This window comes from Rhinatrema bivittatum, chromosome 17 (assembly GCF_901001135.1).
Source record: "Rhinatrema bivittatum chromosome 17, aRhiBiv1.1, whole genome shotgun sequence".
NCBI classification, from domain to species: Eukaryota; Metazoa; Chordata; class Amphibia; order Gymnophiona; family Rhinatrematidae; genus Rhinatrema; species Rhinatrema bivittatum.
In genome coordinates this window covers 31,783,380-31,806,503 of record NC_042631.1, presented here as the reverse complement: position 1 = coordinate 31,806,503, position 23,124 = coordinate 31,783,380, and the positions used below count along the sequence as shown (strand labels likewise).

Here is a 23,124-nt window from a genome sequence, read left to right as displayed (position 1 = left end):
GTGGGTTTGATGAAGATGAATCTTATTTTCTTGTACTAATTGATTTAACAGCTGCCTTCGACACGGTGGACCATACCCGGTTATATGCCATCAGCTGAGCAAAATTGGAATTGGTGGGAGTGTTATCAAATGGTTCTCTTCCTTTCTAGCTAATAGGACATTCCAAGTCAAACTGAGCAACCACATATCTGATACCTTTCAGATTGGTACAGGTGTCTCTCAAGGTTCAGCACTATTAGCCACACTGTTAAATTATATGCTCCCTCTGTGTAAATTACTGACAGATTTAGGAATTACCTTCTTCCTATACACTACTGACATAGTTTTCATCCCATTCGCCAAATCATTTGAAAAAAACGGCATCGACACACTCAACGTAAATGAAAGCAATATAGCAAAACCTATCTCAACTTAATCTAATATTGAATACTAAAAAGACTGAAATCATTTGGCTAAGCAGAAATTCTTCTATAGTTAAACCTCCACCTCTAGACCTGGATTATATTCACATTACCCCCCACAGATCAAGCACGGGACCTAGGTATACAGATAGATGGAATCCTTACTATCAAAAAACACTTAAATTAATTAATGCAGGCTACACCACGCTGCACATATTACATTGGTTGAAACCTTTACAAACCTTCGAGGACTTCCGTACTGTTTTACAAACACTAATTTTTTCAAACATAGACTACCATAACTCCCTATTACTCTATCTTCCTACAGGGATATTAAAACTATTACAGTTATTACAAAATGCCTCAGCATGACTTTTATTAGGAGCAAGGAAATTTGATCACATCACACCCTCGCTGATAACACTGCACTGGCTGCTAGTATAATCCAAAATCTATTATAAAGTATTAACACTAATATTTAAAATCATCCACTCCAGTAAACCCGGTCTGAAAGGCGTGACACTATAACCATACGCACCCCAGCGAACACTAAGAGCTCAAAATAAAGGACTGTTGACTATGCCTACAATACAGAGTACACATCTGACGCAAATAAGAGATTGCATGTTTTCCATAACGGGCCCAAAGCTGTGGCATTCTCTGCTTGAGACGTTACATTTCATACCAGAAAGAAAGAGATTTAAACGTGAGGTGAAAACCTGGCTATTCAAAAATGCTTGCAACCTAATTTTAAAAATATCAGAATGCAGAAAAGGACAAATATAATAACTGAAGAATGAGCAATAAGTAACGAGAGATTTTAAGTATCTTAAGACAACTCACTGACTATTAAATGAAAATTGTGGAAATAGAACTTCTGTAGAACAAACCTGCTGTCCTAGACTTTACTTTTGTAAACTCTTGTGATCGTCATTTGGAACAACAGCATATAAAATGTCTAAATAAAAAAAAAAGAAAAGAAATGTGTGCGTTCAAGTGGACTAACATGGCAGTCGTATAACTTTAACTTGTGTTGAATGTTTGCAGTTTTTCCTTTCAGAAATAAGTAGATCCCTATCCTTTCTTGTATGCATCTATCATTTCCCCCTTTTTCCCCTTGTTTATTTTCTCTTTGTTTTATTTCTCTCTCTAGCCTGCTTTCAGAAGAAAGAAAAGTAAGCTTATCTCATCAGTGTGTGTGTGTTTGTATCCCACCTTCCCCCATCTTCTAAATGACTTTTGTGTTTAGAGTTCTTTGCACAACAAATGTTCTCATTTTAGTTCTGATTTTAATCCTTTATCTATATTGAACTATAGTTTTTGATGTATTTTAATTTCTGTATGTTATTATAGTTTATCGTATTTTATTTTAAAAAAATGTATATGCCACATCATCCTATATTCTGGACAAGCAAATTTGTTTCATGTGTATTCACTGTGGATATCCTGAAAAACTTGATTGACTGGGGGGGTCTCTTAGGACAGCTTTGGAAACCTCTAGTCTATGGCATTGTAACAGGAGGTAAATCTGGCAGATGGATGTTTTGGTCTTTATCTGACATCATATTCTACATTTCTATCTTTGATTCACTCTAATACAACCCCCCACTCTTGATTCCTACCCCTTTCCTTCAGTATCTGCTGTATTCTCCTGTTTCCCTTTTTCCAGTCTCGCTCAGATTTTTCAAATTTCTAAACCTACTACTTCCCCTGCTGGCCCTGCACCACTTCTGCTCCAGTGCTAGAACTACTTCCTTTCAGTCTCATCATTTGGTATCTTTCCTGCTTCCTTCAAATTCATTAGTCTCTATGGTTCTTATTAATTGTTTTCTCAGTTACCTTCCTATCTTCACACTCAACTGAAAATGCCTTCCTTCATTTGCTTGATCACCTTGACATAGTCATGCTGTTTGTGCTGTTTTTGATACTGTTGATGACTTCATTCTCCTTGACACTTTTTCGTCTCTACTAGGGTTTTCTGGTTTCACTCTTAGTTTGTTCGGAACATGGAGACAGGAACATAGTCATTGAGTACTTGGCAATGAATTCTGCCTCTTCCCCTCGCCCTGTATTAATGTTCCCTAGAACTCCTCCTCTTCTCTATCTACATGCATAACCTTCGTGCACATAACTTATCCTTCTTTGGCTGTTCTATCACTGTTTTGTAGAAGACACTCAAATCATTGTTCTCCCATCCTAACCATCTCTGTCTATCTTATACTCTCCTTTCTTGTTTCACTGCTGTCCCTTCTGGGTTGTATGTTTGTTACCTTATGATAAAATACCTTGTAACTTCTCATCTTCCTGTTACCATTCAGGTGGCACATCCATTTCCTGGTCTTTTTTCTTTTGATTCTGTCCCTTTTCAATTACTTGGCTAGAGTTGAGGGGATAAAGCTCGATCCATCCTGTTCTCTTTCCTCAGACCTCCAGTATCTATTTTTCTCCTAGGACAAGCAGGGCGGTAGTTGAATGGAGCCCGGCACGGAAAACCTATGTCAAAATTTCTAGAAACCTTTTGACTGGCACATTGAGCATGCCCAACATGCCACTATCTACGCGTCCACGCAGGGTCCCTCTTCAGTCTCTTCTTTTCAGTGGTGGTGTAGCTCGTGCTCAATTTTTTTGTGGAAAGCTTTTCCCGGTCACTTCTCTGATGGTTTTCCAGTGCCAGGTCCCTCTTCTTCCCCCGGCTTAGTTAGTGAGGTGGCGCGGTAAGTGTTCTTCATTGTGTGTTCTTGGTTCCTAGCTGTTTTTCCTTCAGGGCCCGCCAGTCATCGACTGCTCACTGGGTTGTTTCTCTATGATGTCACCGGGTTTTTCTCGGTGCCCCCAGTGCCCTTGGACTATGTCCCTCACGGATCCGCACAATGTGTGTAATCTCTGCCTGGGGGCGTTGCATGACAATTGGGGATGTCGTTTTTCCGACCAGATGACCCCCAAGGGCTGGCGCGCTCTCCTGGATAAAATGGAGAAACTGTTTAGGGCGAAGAAATCTCAACCTTTGGCGCCGATAGGTCACAATGAACCTAAGGTCACTGAGCCTTCATTGTCCACACCACCGAGGCCTTCGGTGGAATAGGGTGCTGGGAATTAACTTTTGTTGGTCTCGTTGTACTTGAAGTCTGGATCGTCTACTTCCTCCTTGGCACCAGGGAAAGACCGGGCAGGATAGGCTCCGCTCACGGCCCCATATGGCTGCTCTTTGCCAGCCCCCTAATGACTGGTGCCCTAGGCAACCACCTAGGTCGCCTATTTGGGATGCACTGGCCCTGGAAGCAGCATGAATATATTAGAGCTCTCTGCTTCGTAGAACATCCCAAAGCCCCAAACTCATCTCGTAACCTCAGTTTGAACACCAGACCCAGATATGTCTACCTCGGCCTTCTTCTCAAAATATGCCAGGAAGGGAGTGAGTGCACATATCACAGCAACTTAATAAGCTTCAATAAAATGAACTTGCAATAAAACTCAGATGTTCCTTTTCCCTCTTCTCTCCTGGCCATCTCTGCTTTCTCACGCCTTCTCTCTATGGATGCATTGACCTTAGTCTGGTGCTGCAATGGCACTGGGGCCGTAGGGCATACAGCTCGAAGGGAAATCAAATTAGGATCCAGGTAGCTTTCATTAGGCCCACCAGTACAGTAACGACTTTGTGTGAATTGTATGTGTGGTTCCCTAATGGAATCCAGTTTAACCTTTTGTTACGTGAACTGCAGGTTCCCACATCCAAGGACGAAGAAAAGCCAGGGACTGCCCCCTCAGCTTGGCGCACGTCTTTGCGCAAGACAGGCAGCTATGGAGCCCTCAGTACAGCCGTTACTTCAGCAGAAGAGTCAAAGGGGAAAGAGGCCGGACTTCCCAAATCAGCATCCAGCCCAAGGCTGACCAGCACTGAACTCGCAGAGGCTCAGGTAAGTGGCTCGAAGTTCACACACCTGCCGCTTGAAACCATTTATCCCTTCCACTCTGACACTTCAGGCCCGGTGCTGCTGTGACATGCTCACATTTTCTAAGTTGAGGGGGACTTTACATATCGTCTCATAGCTGCTTCATTGGTGGAACCCAACTTGAGTTTTCCTAACTCTCTCCAGACAAGGGCTGGATTCCTTTCTGAATCTGAACAGTGATTAAGTTCTTCTGTTATCCAAGCTCATAGTTTCTCAGTAGCATTTTTTTTAGGTATATTTAGTTGTAATTCTTTACCATTTTCTCATGATTTCTGTTACTGGCTTAGTCAGATAATGCCTAATTTTCAGGCAGATCTAAAAGAGTGGCCTAGTGGGCCTATGGGCTGAGAGCCAGGAAAGTCAGGGCTCAAATCCCACTGCTCCCTCTGACACTGTTTGTGACCTTGGGCAAGTCACTTTATCTTCCATTGCCTCAGGTACCCACTTAGATTGTAAGCTCATTGGAGCAGGGACTATGAATACTTATTGTACAGTACCGTGAATATCCAGTAGTGCTATAAAATAAGTAGTATTATTATTGGTTGTTTCACAAAGAAATAAATCTGTGGATGTGTATTGTCCTCTCTGCAGGCAGCACTGATCAAACAATTTCCCCTTAATATGCCATATAGTTTACAGCTCCGTGAGTGGGCGGTCTCGCTAGGCTGTTTCTCCCCAGTCTGAAAGGGTCCAAATTTCTTGTTTCTGTGCAGGAGAAGGATGGCAAGGAGCCTCGACTAGCGCGAGTTCCACCTACTCCTACCCGGCGTCTCTTCAATAACCAAGACAGCATCCCAGAAACCACCAACCGGTAAGCTCTGACCACTAGCAACCGACCAGTCCTTTCTCCAGTGTCCTCTCATACGACATGTTTCCCCTTGCCTCTGCCTCCCTCTGATCTAGGGGGCAGTGGTCAGGCTACTGTGGGTCGAGGTCCATGGGTATGTTTTACTCACGGACTCTGCACCAAGTTTTGAAGGGAAAATGCCTACGTGCCTTCATTTCAAAACTTGCCACACAAACTACATATGGACTTTTTGCACCTGTGGATAGATTTTTTTTATCTTTTTATGGAAAATAATGAGTGGAGACTTTGAAAATGCAAGCTGTATGCATTAGTGTCTGATCCTGCCCAAATCACGCTCACAAGAATGCCTCCCCTGGTTGCAGCTACCAGTGCCCACTCCGTGGAACACCGTGCACACTCCTCACCTAAATTAGCTGGTTAACTTATGCGGCTAACTCTGCTCCTCACCAGAACAGCCCCAGCTTATCCTGCCAAACTCTTTAAATTTACAGGTTTAGCCATTTAGATGGATAACTTTTCAATTATCCATCTAAATGACTTTTGAATGTCGACCTAACTATATTTTGGACAATAGAATAGACCATCAAAAAGGTCCGTTAAGTGTTCCCCAATGTGTTCAAAATTCCCCCAAATTGTATCATATCTATCATTCTTCCCCTGCAGTGAGTTGGTTTTTTTAGTAATCGCAATGAATTCAGGAATCTCTCTGTCTCCTTACTTTGGCTCCATTGCAGCCTTAGCTCTTCCCCATTGAAACAACCAGTGAGCCAGCACAATGTGCTAGAACCTGATTGTTCTTGCTGGAGTGTGGTGGTTTCATAGCACAGCCAAGTATAGAGAGAGACCGAAATGTAAGAGGCAGAATGAGAGAGCAATTGTGTAGATAATCGTGGCGCTGACTGGATTGTGTGTGCATGGGGAGTGGGGGGACACTTGTTTCAACTAACTGACTGGATTGTGTGTGTATAGGGAGGGAGAGGGTACTGGTTTCAGCTGACTGACTGGATTGTGTGTATGGGGAGTGGGAGGGTACTGGTTTCAGCTGACTGACTGGATTGTGTGTGTATAGGGAGGGAGAGGGTACTGGTTTCAGCTGACTGACTGGATTGTGTGTGTATAGGGAGGGAGAGGGTACTGGTTTCAGCTGACTGACTGGATTGTGTGTATGGGGAGTGGGAGGGTACTGGTTTCAGCTGACTGACTGGATTGTGTGATGTATAGGGAGGGAGAGGGGACTGGTTTCAGCTGACTGACTGGATTGTGTGTGTATAGGGAGGGAGAGGGTACTGGTTTCAGCTGACTGACTGGATTGTGTGTATGGGGAGTGGGAGGGTACTGGTTTCAGCTGACTGACTGGATTGTGGGTGTATAGGGAGGGAGAGGGTACTGGTTTCAGCTGACTGACTGGATTGTGTGTATGGGGAGTGGGAGAGTACTGGTTTCAGCTGACTGACTGGATTGTGTGTATGGAGAGTGGGAGGGTACTGGTTTCAGCTGACTGGATTGTGTGTATGGGGAGTGGGAGGGTACAGGTTTCAGCTGACTGACTGGATTGTGTGTATGGGGAGTGGGAGGGTACAGGTTTCAGCTGACTGACTGGATTGTGTGTATGGGGAGTGGGAGGGTACAGGTTTCAGCTGACTGGATTGTGTGTATGGGGAGGGAGAGGGTACTGGTTTCAGCTGACTGACTGGATTGTGTGTATAGGGAGTGGGAGGGTACTGGTTTCAGCTGACTGACTGGATTGTGTGTATGGGGAGTGGGAGGGTACTGGTTTCAGCTGACTGACTGGATTGTGTGTATGGGGAGTGGGAGGGTAGAGGTTTCAGCTGACTGGATTGTGTGTATGGGGAGTGGGAGGGTACTGGTTTCAGCTGACTGACTGGATTGTGTGTATGGGGAGTGGGAGGGTACTGGTTTCAGCTGACTGACTGGATTGTGTGTATGGGGAGTGGGAGAGTACAGGTTTCAGCTGACTGGATTGTGTGTATTGGGAGTGGGAGGGTACTGGTTTCAGCTGACTGACTGGATTGTGTGTATGGGAAGTGGGAGGGTACTGGTTTCAGCTGACTGGATTGTGTGTATGGGGAGTGGGAGAGTACAGGTTTCAGCTGACTGGATTGTGTGTATGGGGAGTGGGAGGGTACTGGTTTCAGCTGACTGGATTGTGTGTATGGGGAGTGGGAGGGTACTGGTTTCAGCTGACTGGATTGTGTGTATGGGGAGTGGGAGGATACAGGTTTCAGCTGACTGGATTGTGTGTATGGGGAGTGGGAGAGTACTGGTTTCAGCTGACTGACTGGATTGTGTGTATGGGGAGTGGGAGAGTACAGGTTTCAGCTGACTGACTGGATTGTGTGTATGGGGAGTGGGAGAGTACAGGTTTCAGCTGACTGGATTGTGTGTATGGGGAGTGGGAGGGTACTGGTTTCAGCTGACTGGATTGTGTGTATGGGGAGTGGGAGAGTACTGGTTTCAGCTGACTGACTGGATTGTGTGTATGGGGAGTGGGAGAGTACTAGTTTCAGCTGACTGACTGGATTGTGTGTATGGGGAGTGGGAGAGTACTGGTTTCAGCTGACTGACTGGATTGTGTGTATGGGGAGAGGGAGAGTACAGGTTTCAGCTGACTGGATTGTGTGTATGGGGAGTGGGAGGGTACAGGTTTCAGCTGACTGACTGGATTGTGTGTATGGGGAGTGGGAGAGTACAGGTTTCAGCTGAGTGACTGGATTGTGTGTATGGGGAATGGGAGAGTACAGGTTTCAGCTGAGTGACTGGATTGTGTGTGTATCTAGGGAGTGGGAGGGTACAGGTTTCAGCTGACTGACTGGATTATATGTTTATCTAGGGAGTGGGAGGGTACAGGTTTCAGCTGACTGACTGGATTGTGTGTATCTTGAGTGGGAAGGGGTTTTATCTGACCTGACTGGATTGTGTGTATGGGGAGTGGGAGAGTACTGGTTTCAGCTGACTGACTGGATTGTGTGTAAGGGGAGTGGGGAGGGTACTGGTTTCAGCTGACTGGATTGTGTGTATCTTGAGTGGGAAGGGGTTTTATCTGACCTGACTGGATTGTGTGTATGGGGAGTGGGAGAGTACTGGTTTCAGCTGACTGACTGGATTGTGTGTATGGGGAGTGGGAGGGTACTGGTTTCAGCTGACTGACTGGATTGTGTGTATGGGGAGTGGGAGGGTACTGGTTTCAGCTGACTGACTGGATTGTGTGTGTATGGGGAGTGGGAGGGTATTGGATTCAGCTGACTGGATTGTAAATGTATGAGGAGTAGGAGTGTGCAAGTCTTAGCTGGCTGACTAGGCCTTTCTTGATGAATAAGTCTTCATATGACTTATTCATCTGATTCGATACTAGTATTGAGAATGCCGGTATATAAAAATCCGAAATAAATAATAAATAAATAAATATGAGTAGCCACAATGCCAGAGTGAAATATGTAACTTAAGCACTACTACAAAAATACAAATATTATAATTCACCCAGTGGTTAAACAAACAAAGCCACTAATTATTTCAGAGCCTTGCCTTTGTCCTCATTCTTTGGATCAGAGTATATTTGGGGTGTAGCACGGCTGGTCTGATACTGATACATTCAAAGTGTGAGGACAGGATCAAAATGGGAGACGCAAGGTCTAAGAGGAGATTGATATAGAGCAAGAGCAGTGTACTCCTGATAGCAGTTGAGCACTTTTTTTTTTGTTTGTTTTTATTTTTATATCTGTCTGGAAGCAAAGTATTTTTGGATAAAGTCATAGTAATCACATTGGGTCTGGAAAGAACTGAGCTCTTTACCGATTACGATAGCTCCTGTTGTGCTGGCAGGAGATGACTTAGCGCAGGCATATCACGTTCCCTCCCATTTGAAGGAGGCATCTGTACAGTATCCAGTTGTGTACATCATCTGTTTTGGATAATTTTATGCTGGTCTAACAAGAGATGTCAATAATGAAAAGAGAAGTCAATCGCTATTTATTTTATTTATTTCTTTTTTATTTTTATTTATTAAAAATAAATAAAAGAGATGTCAATAATGAAAAGAGAAGTCAGTCGCTATATGTTAATGCATACATAACACCATCCTGTTAATTCATAGATGTGCTCCTAATCTTTTACACCTCTCTCTCATCTGACTTAGGTGTGTTCATGCACTCTGATTGTTACCACACTTGACACCAAAACTAGGGGTTAGAAACATGTGATCAATCGTTTTCTTATACTGATGTTTAACACGGTTTGCAACACCAATTTTGGTGTCAAGTGTGATAGGAATCAGAATATACAAACACATTTAAGTCCGATGAGAGAGAGGTGTGAAGACTGGGAGCACATCTGTATTTATCATATTTGGAATTTTAGCCTGCCTTTTTTCAAATGATGCCCATGGCGGCTTGTAGCATTATTGGAATTCAGATGTAATAAGTCCCTACCCAAAAGAGCTTACAGTATGAGTGGCTAGCTGAGGCAATGGGATATAAGGTGTTGGCCAAGATCGCAAGGAGCATCAGTGCGAGAAAGGGAATTTCAATCCTGGCTTCCCGCTGCTGTAACCTCTAGGCCACTCCTCCTATGAACTGATTGGGTTTTCTTGTGCATTAACATAGTGGTTGCTGACCTTTATTTTTTTTTTGTTATTGATACATTATTGGGTCAGTTTTTGACCATTCTCATCTCATTTTTTCCTAATAAAGTGAAAGGAAGCCAATGGATAGGAAAAAAAATAGGGTTTATGAATAAGAGCAAGGAGGAACAGAGCCAAAGCATGAAGAAGCCGCCATGTTGAATGAGTTGGGGTGGTACTACTGCTTTGAACCGTATTCAGCCCGGGAGCACATGCATTTGCATGTATCTTTAAGCTTAGGTTTTGCTGCCCAGGCAGAGCTTGCGTAGAGGTGGCTTTCTGAGATTCCCTATTAACATTAGTGACTTTTGAAATTGTGTCCCCATCCAGATTTCTTGTAAATTGGCTTGGTTGGAAGGTACCATTAGGGAAAAATGCTGACCTGTAGCTCTTCCTGCCCTGTAGGGATTCCCTTTCCCAGCTGGTCCGCGGCGGTTCCAACACCAGGCTGCGCCAAGGCGGGGAAAGCAGCGACAGTACGGGCGGCTTGAGCCGTACTTCCTCATACACCCGGAGGTATGGCGAATCGGAGGGAGGAAAGAGAGAGCTGGGTCAGTCCAGTGATGTCACAGCAACTGGACCCACCTACTTAAGGAGGTAAGGGATGACATCTTGTGAAGGAGCCGAGAGAGAACTGCAGTAGTGAATGAATTTGGAGAGCAGATTCCCTGTACCCTGCAGGAGTGGCAGTTCCTTCGGGCCGGCACTGTGGGGACAGGAAGGAATTGCAGAGGGTCAGTGTAAGAGTTATGAGATCTTAGAGGAAAATGGTCACTAAAGAGAATGGGAATCTCCCCCCTTGCATTGTTTTAGTCCAGTTTCTCCATTGTACACCCATCCTCTTTAAATACCAATCAGCCAGCTGCCAGGTCTGTGAATTGGCTCCCTCTCGCTCACTGGCCTTGTGGTGAAAAGGTTTTTGGATGGCTCAGGTTGGAATCACGATGCCGACTTCAAGCAGCAGGGCATTCTGGGAGGAAATGGGGGCAGCTGAGCAAAGAACTGACTAGATCAAGGAGTCCTGAGTCGGCTGCGCTCAAGAATTAAGATGGAGATTAGGCAGCTTGTTTCATTGTTGTTAGGGTGACCCCTGAAGTAAGGATCCTGGAGCGCAGGGAGTGAGATTTTGGTAGTCTGCAGATAGGCTGGGGATCTGGAGCCATGTGCACTACAAATAGGGATTCGTCAGTGCTCTGAGTGGGATTGCGCTCCACTGCTCACACACTCTACGTAAGATTTGGGGGGCAGGGACAAGGATGTGGTCTCCACTCACTGTTGGGATGAGCCATTTGGATATATGGGGTACAAAGGTGTCTGCTTTAAATGACTTTCTTGTGATGCAGTGCTTCTTGGGTTTCTAGCTGGTTTGCTTCTCTGCCTGAAGGAGGAGGGGTAAAAATGCCTGCTTCTTGCCTGTCAGCTGTACACTGGAGGCAGTAGCACTTTTCCCCCATTCCTGAGTGCTAGGGATGGTATATCTTTGCATTAGTGCTTCTGCATGCATGGTCTGATGTTTATGGACGATGCCATGCTTGCTCTGTGTGCGTTCAGAAGCATCGTGCAGCCTCCTGTGCCCGTAGTTATGTAGAATGCTTTCTTACGCATGGTTTTGCATGTCCTGCATTCAGAGAACCTGAGCTTATGCAATTCCTGGGAGCCTGGCATGTATAAGGTAAAGGGAGGAGCCCCCCCCCCCCCCCCCCCCCCCCCCCCGTTGTGATATTACAGGTTGCTGTGTCTGTATTTGCAGTATTGCTCTGTCTTGCATGATCTCATGCTTTCTGTTTTTGTTTGTTTTTTGGCATGCCTGTATTGCCTTTGCGCTTTGTGTGCAGTAACTCCTATCTGCTAGCTGTGGGACGTGTTCACGCTTCACAGGACTTGTCCCCGAATCCAACCACCTTCCATCAGTTTGATTCCCATAAAATCCTTCCCAGCCAGAGAGGGGGGAGAACACTCGTCATCCGCAGGTATATCTCCTGGGTCCTCTGTCTGCCTTCCCTCTCTTACTGTCTAGCTCTTGTTTCCCCCCTCCCCCCTGTTCATCTTTTCTTGCCCCATCTCACCCATTCTCTCTTGCTACCCTGCATCCTGGCAGTAGATTTTTCCCTCAGGAGCTTTAAACTGCTTGTGCATATACTTTGTTGGGTGACACACAAAGCTTTTTGACTGCCTCTCGCTCATCCCACTTGCCTCCTACTGTTTGTTCCCGTACCCACATGTCGCTCAGACGCACACACACATAATAGATATCACAGATTTTATCTGTAGGAACCTAGAGTGAAGGCACATTTCAGTCCAAGATCATTTATACCCAGAAGAGGATGAGAGGGATTTTTTTTCAGGACCATCTTGTTATTTCAATGTTTATGAAATTATTTGTGATTTGATGATTGTGTTCTAGCTCTTCATTTGGCCGCAGAACTGAAGATGCATTGTCTACCTCGACCTCCGTGAGTGCACCCTCCTCACGCCCTGTTACAGGGGGCCTCACAGCACGAAGTGTTTCAGCAGGCACCTTCCCAACTCGGTAAATCCCATTTGCAGGAGAGAAGCAGTGTGAAGGGTTTGTGGTTAGGGGGGGGGGGTGACTTCGGTGACTGTTTACTGTAACTAGGCTGGCTGTCTTTGACATGCTCCTCCTGAGAAAGGAACGCAGTGCTGTTCTCTCTGACAGCTACATAACTTGGGATCTGCGTTGTATTTTCAATTAATTATTTTAATATGTATTATTGGTAGTGCAGTGCAATGTGGATTCAGGATCTGAGCCTGCTTCTGCATCTCAGGCTTAGCAGATGCCTCATTTGCTGGTTCTCCTAGGACAAACAGGATGGTAGTCCTCACACATGGGGTGACATCATCCGATGGAGCCCAGCACGGAAAACTTATGTCAAAGTTTCTAGAAACCTTGACTGGCACACTGAGCATACCCAGCATGCCACTATCCACGTGTCCATTTATTTATTTATTTATTTATTTTATATACCGACATTCAATCGAGATATCGCATCGGTTTCCAGGTTACTGAGAGAATAGGGCGAGTTCTGCCCTATTTTACATATAACATGATAACAATTATAACATGGTAACAATTTAGTTCCTTCTTCCACCAGAGGAAATACTATCCTCCTGCGGACCAGAGGGTCCGAGGTAATGCTGGTAGCCTGCCCCTGACTGGCGAGTCATGTGTCAAGGGTATGGGTGGCTGGCTGATACTCCCTTGCAACTAGTCAAAACCCCGTGGCGGGGCTTGGCTGGGGGGCTGGCTGAGGCCTAGGGGTCTGTTGCTGCCTGGGGCGACCCCTAGGGGTTTCCCACTGTGATTTGGCACGAGATGCAGGAGGATAGTATTTCCTCTTGTGGAAGAAGGAACTCCTCAGGCCCTGCTGGGAGGACTTCTTGGCCGAGGACAGCGGGTCCGACGTACTGGCTGAGAGATGCTGGAGGGTCTCATGATGATCCTTTAACTGAACCACAGCACCCCTCACCTTGACTCCAAAGAGATTCTCACCGGTATATGGCAGGTCCCTGAGCCTCTTCTGCACCTCCATGCGGAGATCCGAGGCCGAGAGCCAGGCCATCTTGTCAGCACCAATGCCCACGGCTGCTACCCTTGCCGCCATCTCGAAGACATCATAGGTGGACCGCACCTCATGCTTGCTGCATTGGGGCAGGTCCTTGAGCCAGGCCATTTGTCAGCACCAATGGCTGGTTCGGGAGTACAGGCTGAACCTTTTGGGTATCCCTCCAGACTCCCCCGTGAACCTCTTGGGAGGTCCAACGATGCATCAGACATACTTTTGGAGGAGCTGTACACCCTCATAATGCCAGGACCAATGAGCCCATTCCGCTGAAGCAGCGGGGGCACGGTTTCTACTCAACATAAGAAATTGCCATACTGGGTCAGACCAAGCCCAGCATCCTGTTTCCAACAGTGGCAAATCCAGGCTACAAGTACCTGGCAAGTACCCAAACACTAAGTAGATCCCATGCTACTGATGCCAGTAATAGCAGAGGCCATTCCCAAGTCAACTTGATTAATAGCAGTTAATGGACTTCTCCAAGAACTTATCCAAACCTTTTTTAAACCCAGCAACACTAATTGCACTAACCACATCTGGCAACAAATTCCAGAGCTTTATTGTCCAGTGAGTGAAAAAGAATTTTCTCCGATTAGTTTTAAATGTGCTACTTGCTAATTTCATGGAGTGCCCCCTAGTCCTTCTATTATTGGAAAGTGTAAATAACTGATTCACATCTACTCGTTCAAGACCTCTCATGATCTTAAAGATTTCTACCATATCCCCCCTCAGCCGTCTCTTCTCCAAGCTGAACAGCCCTAACCTCTTCAGCCTTTTCTCATAGGGGAGCTGTTACATCCTCTTTATCATTTTGATTGCCCTTCTCTGTACCTTCTCAATCGCAACTATATCTTTTTTTAGATGTGGCGACCAGAACTATACACAGTACTCAAGGTTGCAGTCTCACCATGGAGCGATACAGAGGCATTATGACATTTTCTGTTTTATTCACCATTCTCTTCCTAATAATTCCTAACATTGTTTGCTTTTTTGCCTGCCGCAACACAGTATTTCCTCCCAGTATTTCCCGATTCCAAAGAGAACTGGGGGACTCCATCCTATTCTAGATCTGAGAGCCTTGAACAAATTTCAAAATGTTCTCTCCGGGCACCCTGATTCCCTTCCTGCAAAGAGGGTACTGGCTTTGCTCCCTCAATCTAAAAGATGCCTACACCCGCATCAAGATCTTCCACGCTCACAGGAAGTATCTACGGTTTATGGTGGGAGGACGCCACTTCCAGTCCAGGGTGTTGCCATTCGGACTAGCCTTGGCCCCACACATCTTTACCAGGTGTCTGGCCGTGGTGGAGGCACACCTTTACAGGCTGGGAGTGCAGGTGTTTCTCTAGCTGGATGATTGGCTGGTCGAGCAATAACTAGGCAGGGGCAGTGCGATCCCTGCACTTGACTGTTTGGGTGTTGGACTCCCTATGGTTTATCATCAACTATCTGAACTCCCATCTCGAAGCGTTACCTCAGTTGAGCTTCATTTGTGCCCTATTGGACACGGCTCAAGCTAGGGCTTTTCTTCCTTGTGATTGAGCACTCACGCTAGTGACCATTGCGGAAATGATCCAGCAGAGATTTTGGCTCCCCACATGTTCCAACTCCTGGGACACATGGCCACCACCATCCATGTTACTCCCTTCGCTCACTTATGTATGCGCAGAGCTCAATGGACCTTGCAGTCCCAGGGGCAGCAGGCCACCCAGGACCTCCACGTGCTCATCTGTGTTACCCCACCTCTCTGGGACTCCTTGTCTTTAGAGCAAGGGGTAGCCTTTCAAACTCCTTTTGCTCAGATTATACTCACCACGGATGTGTCCATCCTGGGGTGGGGTGCTCATGTGGAAGGCCTCCGTGCCCAGGGCCTGTGGTTCACCCAGGAAACTCAGTGTCAGATCAAATTCCTGAAGCTTTGTATGATCAGATATGCCCTTTGGGTGTTCAGAGATCGGCTAACCAACAAAGGAGATCCTGATCCAGACCAACAGGGAGGTACGAGGTCATTCCTCTTGTGCCAGGAGGCGGTGCAGATTTGGTCATGGGCTCTGTCCCAGGGTATAGTGCTCTGAGCCATGTATCTGGCCAGGACGGAGAATGTGGTGGCAGACAGTGCCTGATGAGTGGCCCCTGAACCAGTCACGGATCAGATCTTCTGTCTCTGGGAAACCCCGGACATGGATCTGTTCGCATCCCCCTGCAACAGGGAGGTGGATCAATTCTGCTTCCTGTACAGGGTGGATGGCAAGCTGACCTTGGATGCCTTTGCCCGCCATTGGAGCTAAGGACCTTCTGTACGCATATCCACAGATTCCTCTGGTGACGAAGCTTCGACAGGACGGGAGACTGTGATCCTCATAGCCCCTCACTGACCGAGATAAATCTGGTTCCCGCTCCTCCAGGATCTCTCCCTCAGGGAACTGATCAGTCTGGGGACTTCCCCAGACCTCATCACATAGAATCGGGGCAGGCTGCACCACCCCAACCTCCAGTCGTTGTCCCTGAAAGCCTGGATGTTGTGAGGTTAATCCTGCAGCTCCTTGATCTGTCTGATGATGTCTTGAGTCCTGGTAGCTTCCAGGAAGCCTTCCACTAGGAAGTCTTATGGCCTGAAATGGAGGAGGCTTTTCGTGTGTTGTGAGTGCCACGGCTTGGATCCGATCTCCACATGGAAGCTGCTTGATTACCTTCTTCACCTCTTGGATTTAAAAACCAACTACTTTAGGGTCCACCTGAGTGCTATTGGTGCTTACCACCAGGGTGAGGATGGTTCACCCATCCTCTGTACAGACCTTGGTGGGATGCTTTATGCAGAGTCTGCTTCAGTTAAAGCCCCATGTGGCCTCCTACCATGTCTTGGGACCTCAGTGTGGTGCTGGTTCAGCTCATGAAGGCTCCTTGTGAGCCGCTGAGCTCCTGTGACCTCAAGTACCTGACTGTAAGGTCATGTTTTGGTGGCGGTCACTTCAGTATGCAGAGTCAGCGAGCTTCAGGCCTTGGTGACTTATCCATCCTACACAAAGTTTTTTCATGATATGGTGATTCTGCGCACGCACCCTAAGTTCCTTCCTAAGATGGTGATGGATTTCCATTTTAACCAGTCAGTCGTCCTGCCAACTTTTTTCCCCCAGCCTCATTTGCACCAGGGTGAGCGGGCTCTGCACAGCTTAGATTTCAAAAGAGCCTTAGCTTTTTACCTGGAGCGGACAGCAGGCCATAGGCAGTCCACGCAGCTCTTCATCTCTTTTGACAGGAATAGATTAGGAGTTGCTGTTACTAAACAGACATTGTCCAACTGGTTGGCGGACTGCATCTCCTTCTGCTATACTCAGGCGGGACTGCAGCTTGGGAGCCATGAAAAAAGCTCATTCTATCAGAGCTATGGCGACTTCAGTGACCCACTTATGAGCGGTCCCCGTGGATGAGATCTGCAAGGCTGCGATGTGCAGTTCTCTCCACACTTTCACCTCTCACTTCTGTCTGGACAGGCTTGGCCGACACAATAGCAGTTTTGGCCAGTCCATCCTTGAGAATATCTTTCAGTTGTAGAAGCCAACTCTGCTTGCCTAGGGCCCATTGTTTGGGTTCAGCCTGTCTCCCTCTGTAACCAACAGCACCTGGTTAGATGTCTGTTGGTCTTGCTGTTTGTTAAGGTACAGCCTATAACTAGGGATTCACCCATGTATGAGGACTACCATCCTGCTTGTCCTAGAAGAAAGCCGAGTTGCTTATCTGTAACAAGTGTTCTCCCAGGACAGCAGGATCTTAGTCCTCTTGAAACCCACCCACTGCCCCGTAGAGTTGGGTTTCTCCTATTTTTGTTTTATTTTTTCATAATTCTATGTTATGAGACTGGAGAGGGACCCCGTGTGGATGCATGGTAAGTGGTATGCTGGGCTCCATCCGATGATGTCACCCAATGTGTGAGGACTAACATCCTGCTGTCCTAGGAGAACACCTGTTACAGGTAAGCAACTCTGCTTTACCAGGGGAGAGGGGTATGTGGCGTCAGCATTTGTGCCCACGGGCTACCTGAAGCAAGAACTCCGAGATAGGTCTCATATGAGTGGGAGGGATCGTTGATGCTAGCATTTCCCTGAATCTAAAGCGGCAACTGTGGTGTATCTGTGAATTAAGGGGAGAAATATCCCAGGCAGTGAGTGTGAGCCTTGCATCTTAGACCCATCCCCCTCATTGTGTCTTGGGAGAGGTTGCTGTCTAAATTTAAGATCTTTGAGTTGCTGCATAAGCTTCTGAGACTTTGATTTCATATTTGCCTAATTCACTAGTGATAGTGAAGTACAAGGCTCAGGATGAACCCTTTCTTTTTATGGTGTCGTCAGATGAGTAGCCAGTATTGTTACACCATGGCTCCCTGCTGTCTGACCTGAGCTATGGAGAGCATCCCCGGAGCTTTGCATTCTGTCTTCTTTGTCACAAAGCAGGTCTAGAAAAACTGTTTTTGAGCTGCTGTGTCTATACAACGGCTGTGAAGAAACAAATAGTTTTCTGATTTTGAGATCCAAGCAGCCCATTGATAGATAATGCTGACAATCAAAAGAAGGCACATGTGCCACAGTAAGACATAACTAATCGTAGAGGTTAAAAGTGACAAAATCCATTTAAAACAAAAAAAGATATTGACAATTCAGTCATCAAATTGGCTGTCAGGCTCTCTTATTTAAGGGTAAAAGGGTCTCACACAAGTGATGAAACCATTCATCATTTTCTGTATCTACTCCATTTTCTCCCAGGAGTGATGAAACCATATTTCTACAACTTCTGCAGCTCATTTATTTATTTAAGCATTTCATGTGCAGCTTCTGGGGGGAGGGGATGTTATTTTTTTGAATTTTTGCGCTCTCTTTCTAATTTCAGTTACATTCACTAAGATAAATCTTGAAATGAGAAATTCAGAGCTGAAAAAGATTACAACATATAAAAGAAAATAACTAAAGAAAAAAAAATTATACAGCTCTATATCAAGTCCACAAATATGGGAGATTCACATTTTTGGGGGGAGGGGGAGGGGCGGCTCGCTTTTCTCACACCTGAGTTTCCTCCCAGTCAGAACCTGCCCCAGACCTTCTCACAGGGGTCCAAAGCTGAGGCACCATGAGCCTTCATCTGCGTAGCTGCTGGGAAGCAGCTCCTCCCTCTCCTCCCTCTATGGCTTAGCAGAGGGCCACAAACCATGACTTCCTTTGAAACCTGATACACGTCCAGCCTAAAGTGTTACCTGTAGGTATCGCTAGGATTCCCTCTCCTGGAAGGTGTGAACAATGCCTCTGCAGCTCTTCCAAGCCCCACAAGGAGGTTCTCCTAGGACAAGCAGGATGGTAGTCCTCACATGTGGGTGACATGGCAAAAACATAAACAGGGGGGCACTGGCTCGTTCCTCTTCTATCAAGAGGCGGTACAAATAAAGTCATGCTCCTGCGAGCAATGTACCTAGCAGGGACAGAGAATGCGGTTGTGGACTGAGCGTTCCGACTGCAAGAATGGGAGCTGAATCCAGCAATAACGGAACGGGTCTTTCACCTATGGGGAAGCCCGGGCATGGACTTCTTTGCCTCCCCTTGCAAAATCAAAGTGAACCACTTCTGCTCCCTGTTCAGGGCAGACAGACTGCCAGCCTCGGACGCCTTTCCCCGCCATTGGGGCAAGGGGCTTCTGTATGTGTATCCTCTGTTTCCACTGGTAATGATCCTGGTAGCCCCTTATTGGCCAAGACAGGTTTGGTTCCCGCTCCTGCGGGACATCCCCCAATCTGATTACGCAGGATTGAAACAGGCTGCAGCCTCAGGTCGTTAGCTTTGATGGCCTGGATGTTGAGAGGCTAGTCCTCTGGTCCCTTGACCTCTCTGATGTGTCCCAGGTACTGGAAGACGCCGCAGTTGCTGGACTGTGTGTGGCACCTCTCCAAGGCGGGCCTAAAGACCAACTCGGTCAGGGTCCACCCGAGTGCCATCAGCGCTTACCATCAAAGTATTGGTGGTACACTCATCTCTGTGCAGCCCATAGTAGGGTAATTTATGCAGGGGTTGCTTCAGATGAAGCCTCTCATGTGTCGTCCTTTTGTGTCCTGGGACTTCAAAGTGGTATTGGCGTGGCTCATGTGTGATCCTTTTGAACCTCTGTGCTCCTGCGATGGGAGGTTTCTGACCTGGAAATGTTCTCTTCCTGGTGGCAGTCACTTCGGCGCACAGGGTTAGTGAACCCCAGGCCTTAGTGACATATCTGCCCTACACAAAATTCTTCCATGATAGGGTGGTTTTGCGTACACATCCTAAGTTCCTGCCTAAGGTGCTGACTGATTTTCACCTCAGTCAGTTGATTATTCTGCCCACCTCTTTTCTGAGGCCTCATTCACACCAGGGCAAACGGGCTCTGCACAGTTTGGATTGCAGGAGGGCCTTAGCTTTCTGTTTAGAACGCACAGCAGGCCTCAGGCAGTCCACGCAACTCTTCATATCTCTGTCAAACTGGCTGGCGGATTGTTTCTCTTTCTGCTATGTGCAGGCAGGCTTTCAGCTTGGAAGCCATGTCAAGGCTCACTCTGTGAGAGCTATGGCAGCGTCAGTAGCCCACTTGTGGGCAGTTCCCATCACCGAAATTTGCAAGGCTGCGACATGGAGTTCCCTACAGAAGTTCGCTGTTCACTACTGCTTGGACAAGGATGGTCAGCACGACAGTAGCTTCGGCCAATCTGTCCTCTGCAATCTCTTCCAGCCTTAAACCCAATTCTCCCTGCCTAGGGCCCATTGTTAGGGTTCAGGCTGCCTCCACCGTAGTTTCTTGTGCCCGTTGGCACCCAGTCAGGTGCTGTTGGTCGTCGTTGTATCTGGGAGCAGCCTGTAGCCTGGTACTCACCCACATGTGAGGACTAGCCTCCTGCTTGTCCTAGGAGAAAGCAGAGTTGCATACCGGTAACAGGTGTTCTCCTAGGGCAGCAGGATGTTAGTCCTCAAGAAACCCGCTAGAAACTTTGACAAACGTTTTCCGTGCCAGATTCCATCTGATGATGTCACCCACAGGTGAGGACTAACATCCTGCTGTCCTAGGAGAACACCTGCTTTTTGAATTATGTTAGGTCACCCAATGAATAGTGGATGGGAGGAGCACACCCCAAGCACACCCCAAGCAGATTGGGGTCTCCAGGTTTCTTAGCTCTTTTCTGTAAAAACTGGATTGTACTACTCCTCCTGTATGCCATATGTCATGGCAGAGAAGTGTGTGTCTCGACGACAGTGTTGAAATCTGTGTCTCTGTACCTCTTATGGTATGTGTCTTTCTCTATATTGCACTGTCTGCTAACTGTCTGTCCATCCCTAGCACTGCTGGACGTTCTCAACCTGGAGAAGGAACGGCACAGAAAGAAGACAAAACTCCAGCAGGAACTGCACCCAATCCGGAGGCAAAGGAACGACGCAGGTAACAGTAACATAACACAGTAGATGATGGCAGATAAGGACCAATCCATCTGCCCAGTTGCCATTCTTTCTGGTTCTCGCCCACTTTGGGTAGATGAACATGTAAATTTCCAGTCTTTAAACCGACACCAGCTACTCTGCCCAGTTAGGGTGTTCTCACCTCTCATGTCCATAATATGGGACTGTACAGTGTGCTCCTGCCTACAGCCCTTGTAAGACCACTGTGTTCATGTATGAACTCATCTTGCACTTGTCTCAGGACCTGTGTGCATGCTGCTTCAGTGATCAGAGTGAGCTCCTGCTTGCTTGTCTACTTTTGGATTAGGACATCCCAGTTAGTGTTCAAATGCTTGATTTGGTAGTTGTCACTTTTTACACACTACAATAAAATGTCATAAGAAATGCCAGCAGTGCTCTCTCAGCTCACAGCATCAACCTTCTTGTTGTAATATGTCTTGAATGGTGAGGACACGGTATGATGATGATCATCAGAAATGACAGCGGATAAATGGAAAAGATCTGCTTGCTAGACCTTTTGATACTCTTCCTCCTTTGCTCTCTAGCAAGAGTTGCAATCTGAACAGCAAGGGTGAGCGGTTTCTTGGGAACCCATCCCTGTACTGGCAGAGGGAGGATGCAACAGAGGAGAGAAGTGGTGCAGAGATGGATGTCTGCATACCTGCTGGCTGAAGAAACAGCAGTGTACTCTGGGGATGTCACAGTCTCATTGTCCATTCCCTTTTAGTAGCTGAGAGAATGCCTGCTTTTTATGTGAGGCTTAGAAGCTTGGTTCCTGCTGATCATTTTAGATTCTGGTTCCTATTTATATCTGGTAGAGGAATTGAAATGGTGAATATAGATGGTGTAATAGCTGCTCTGATGAATCCCAACAAAGTATTCTCTCTCTGGTAAGCTTTTGGGGAGAGCTGTTGATTTACCTCTGTAACATTTGCGATTTATCAAGTATTACATAAACTAAACTAAACTGGCCAAGCTTATTTTGTTTTGCCTGCTCCTAGGTCTTACTTGACGCCCGTTCGAGATGAGGAGGCAGAGGCTCAGCGAAAAGCCAGGTCTCGCCATGCGCGGCAGTCCCGGAGATCCACTCAGGTGACCGAATCCTCCAGCTCTTACTCGGCCTCCACCCCTAGGATTCCCTTCAGATGTGCTATTGATGGCGCTCTATGGTGTCACGCTTCTTTGTATCTTTCCAAAGGCAGGATATGAATGCCAGTCTTCTGGGAAGCCCCAGTAAATGTGTTTGGTAGAGTGCGCACAGGAGTTGGGTGTAGCATGTCTCTTGCTTACTCTTTCAAAAGGCCTTGTTGCAAATGAAGTGCATAGATTCCTGAGCCAGTGCCCCAGGTCTATATTTTTCTCCTATGAAGTGTTCCTAGAAAAATAACAAATCCACAGCCTCTTCAGCACACAAGAAATCAAATCCTGGTTGTAGTAATCAATAAATTGCTTAACCTTAAAGGTACATTTTATAAAAATCTATAACAGATCACAAATTACCAGTTTTTGAATCATTTTAATTGCATGTATCCATCCATTAAGCCCATCTTTATTAGTCATTTAAAGATATTTCTTCTTGCATAAAAGGAATTGTATACTGAAGGAAAATGTTGGTGTTGATATTGAATGTTGATTAGACCGTAAGATGCACTGAATCATAGGATGCCTTGTAGTCGGATAAATATGGTAAACAAGGGAAACTCCACCAGTTGTCCTGGCTCTCTTTGGTGGCTGGCAAAATGGGGTTATACTAGTCGCTTTTGGCCTTCTCTGGTCTTTGGGCCCACCAACCACTTTTTGTAAAAGAGAGAGAAAAAAAACCCCGAGTCTCTTATGGTCTGATAAATACAGTCAGTCTAATGCCCAAAAGATAAAAATAAGGGCCAGAACTTTCCCAAAGAAGATTTCATAGACATGCTGCTTAAACAATTGCTAAAGTATCATTGAGAGGAAGGTTTTGTCAAAATCAGTTTAGGGCAGAAAACTCGGCAAGGCCTAATTTGGACAAATTCATGCCTGCATCAGGGGAATTATTATTTTGTGTCATCCCTGGAAGCACACAGAAAGCAAAGGAAAATTATGTAAAAATAAAGGAGACCAAAGCTTGCCGCTGTGTATTAATTAATTAATCATCAGTGCCTAGAAGATAAGTGTTGTTTCTCAAAAAACCTTTATTAACAATAAAAAAAAAAAAATAATGAAGTATATAGCAAAAGTTAAAAAAGCAAACCAGTCTACATAAGACTGTAGATAAAACACAAGATAACAATACAAGAATTAAAAAAAAAAGACAA

At 46.2% G+C, this 23,124-nt stretch overlaps 1 protein-coding gene across 4 annotated transcripts in view; it reads left to right on the top strand.

The window, feature by feature from the left end:
• Positions 1-23,124, top strand: part of LOC115079057 (protein phosphatase 1 regulatory subunit 12A-like) — a 120,863-nt gene that overhangs the window by 72,735 nt on the left and 25,004 nt on the right. For 3 of the 4 annotated variants that reach the window (XM_029582061.1, XM_029582063.1, XM_029582060.1), the window contains exons 10-16: positions 4,121-4,315; positions 5,065-5,162; positions 10,201-10,392; positions 11,631-11,765; positions 12,200-12,325; positions 20,715-20,813; positions 21,832-21,922. In XM_029582061.1, coding sequence (XP_029437921.1) covers positions 4,121-4,315; positions 5,065-5,162; positions 10,201-10,392; positions 11,631-11,765; positions 12,200-12,325; positions 20,715-20,813; positions 21,832-21,922 — 936 coding nt within the window. The remainder of the gene's footprint in view (positions 1-4,120; positions 4,316-5,064; positions 5,163-10,200; positions 10,393-11,630; positions 11,766-12,199; positions 12,326-20,714; positions 20,814-21,831; positions 21,923-23,124) is intronic. The other variant, XM_029582064.1, reaches the window with a different exon arrangement.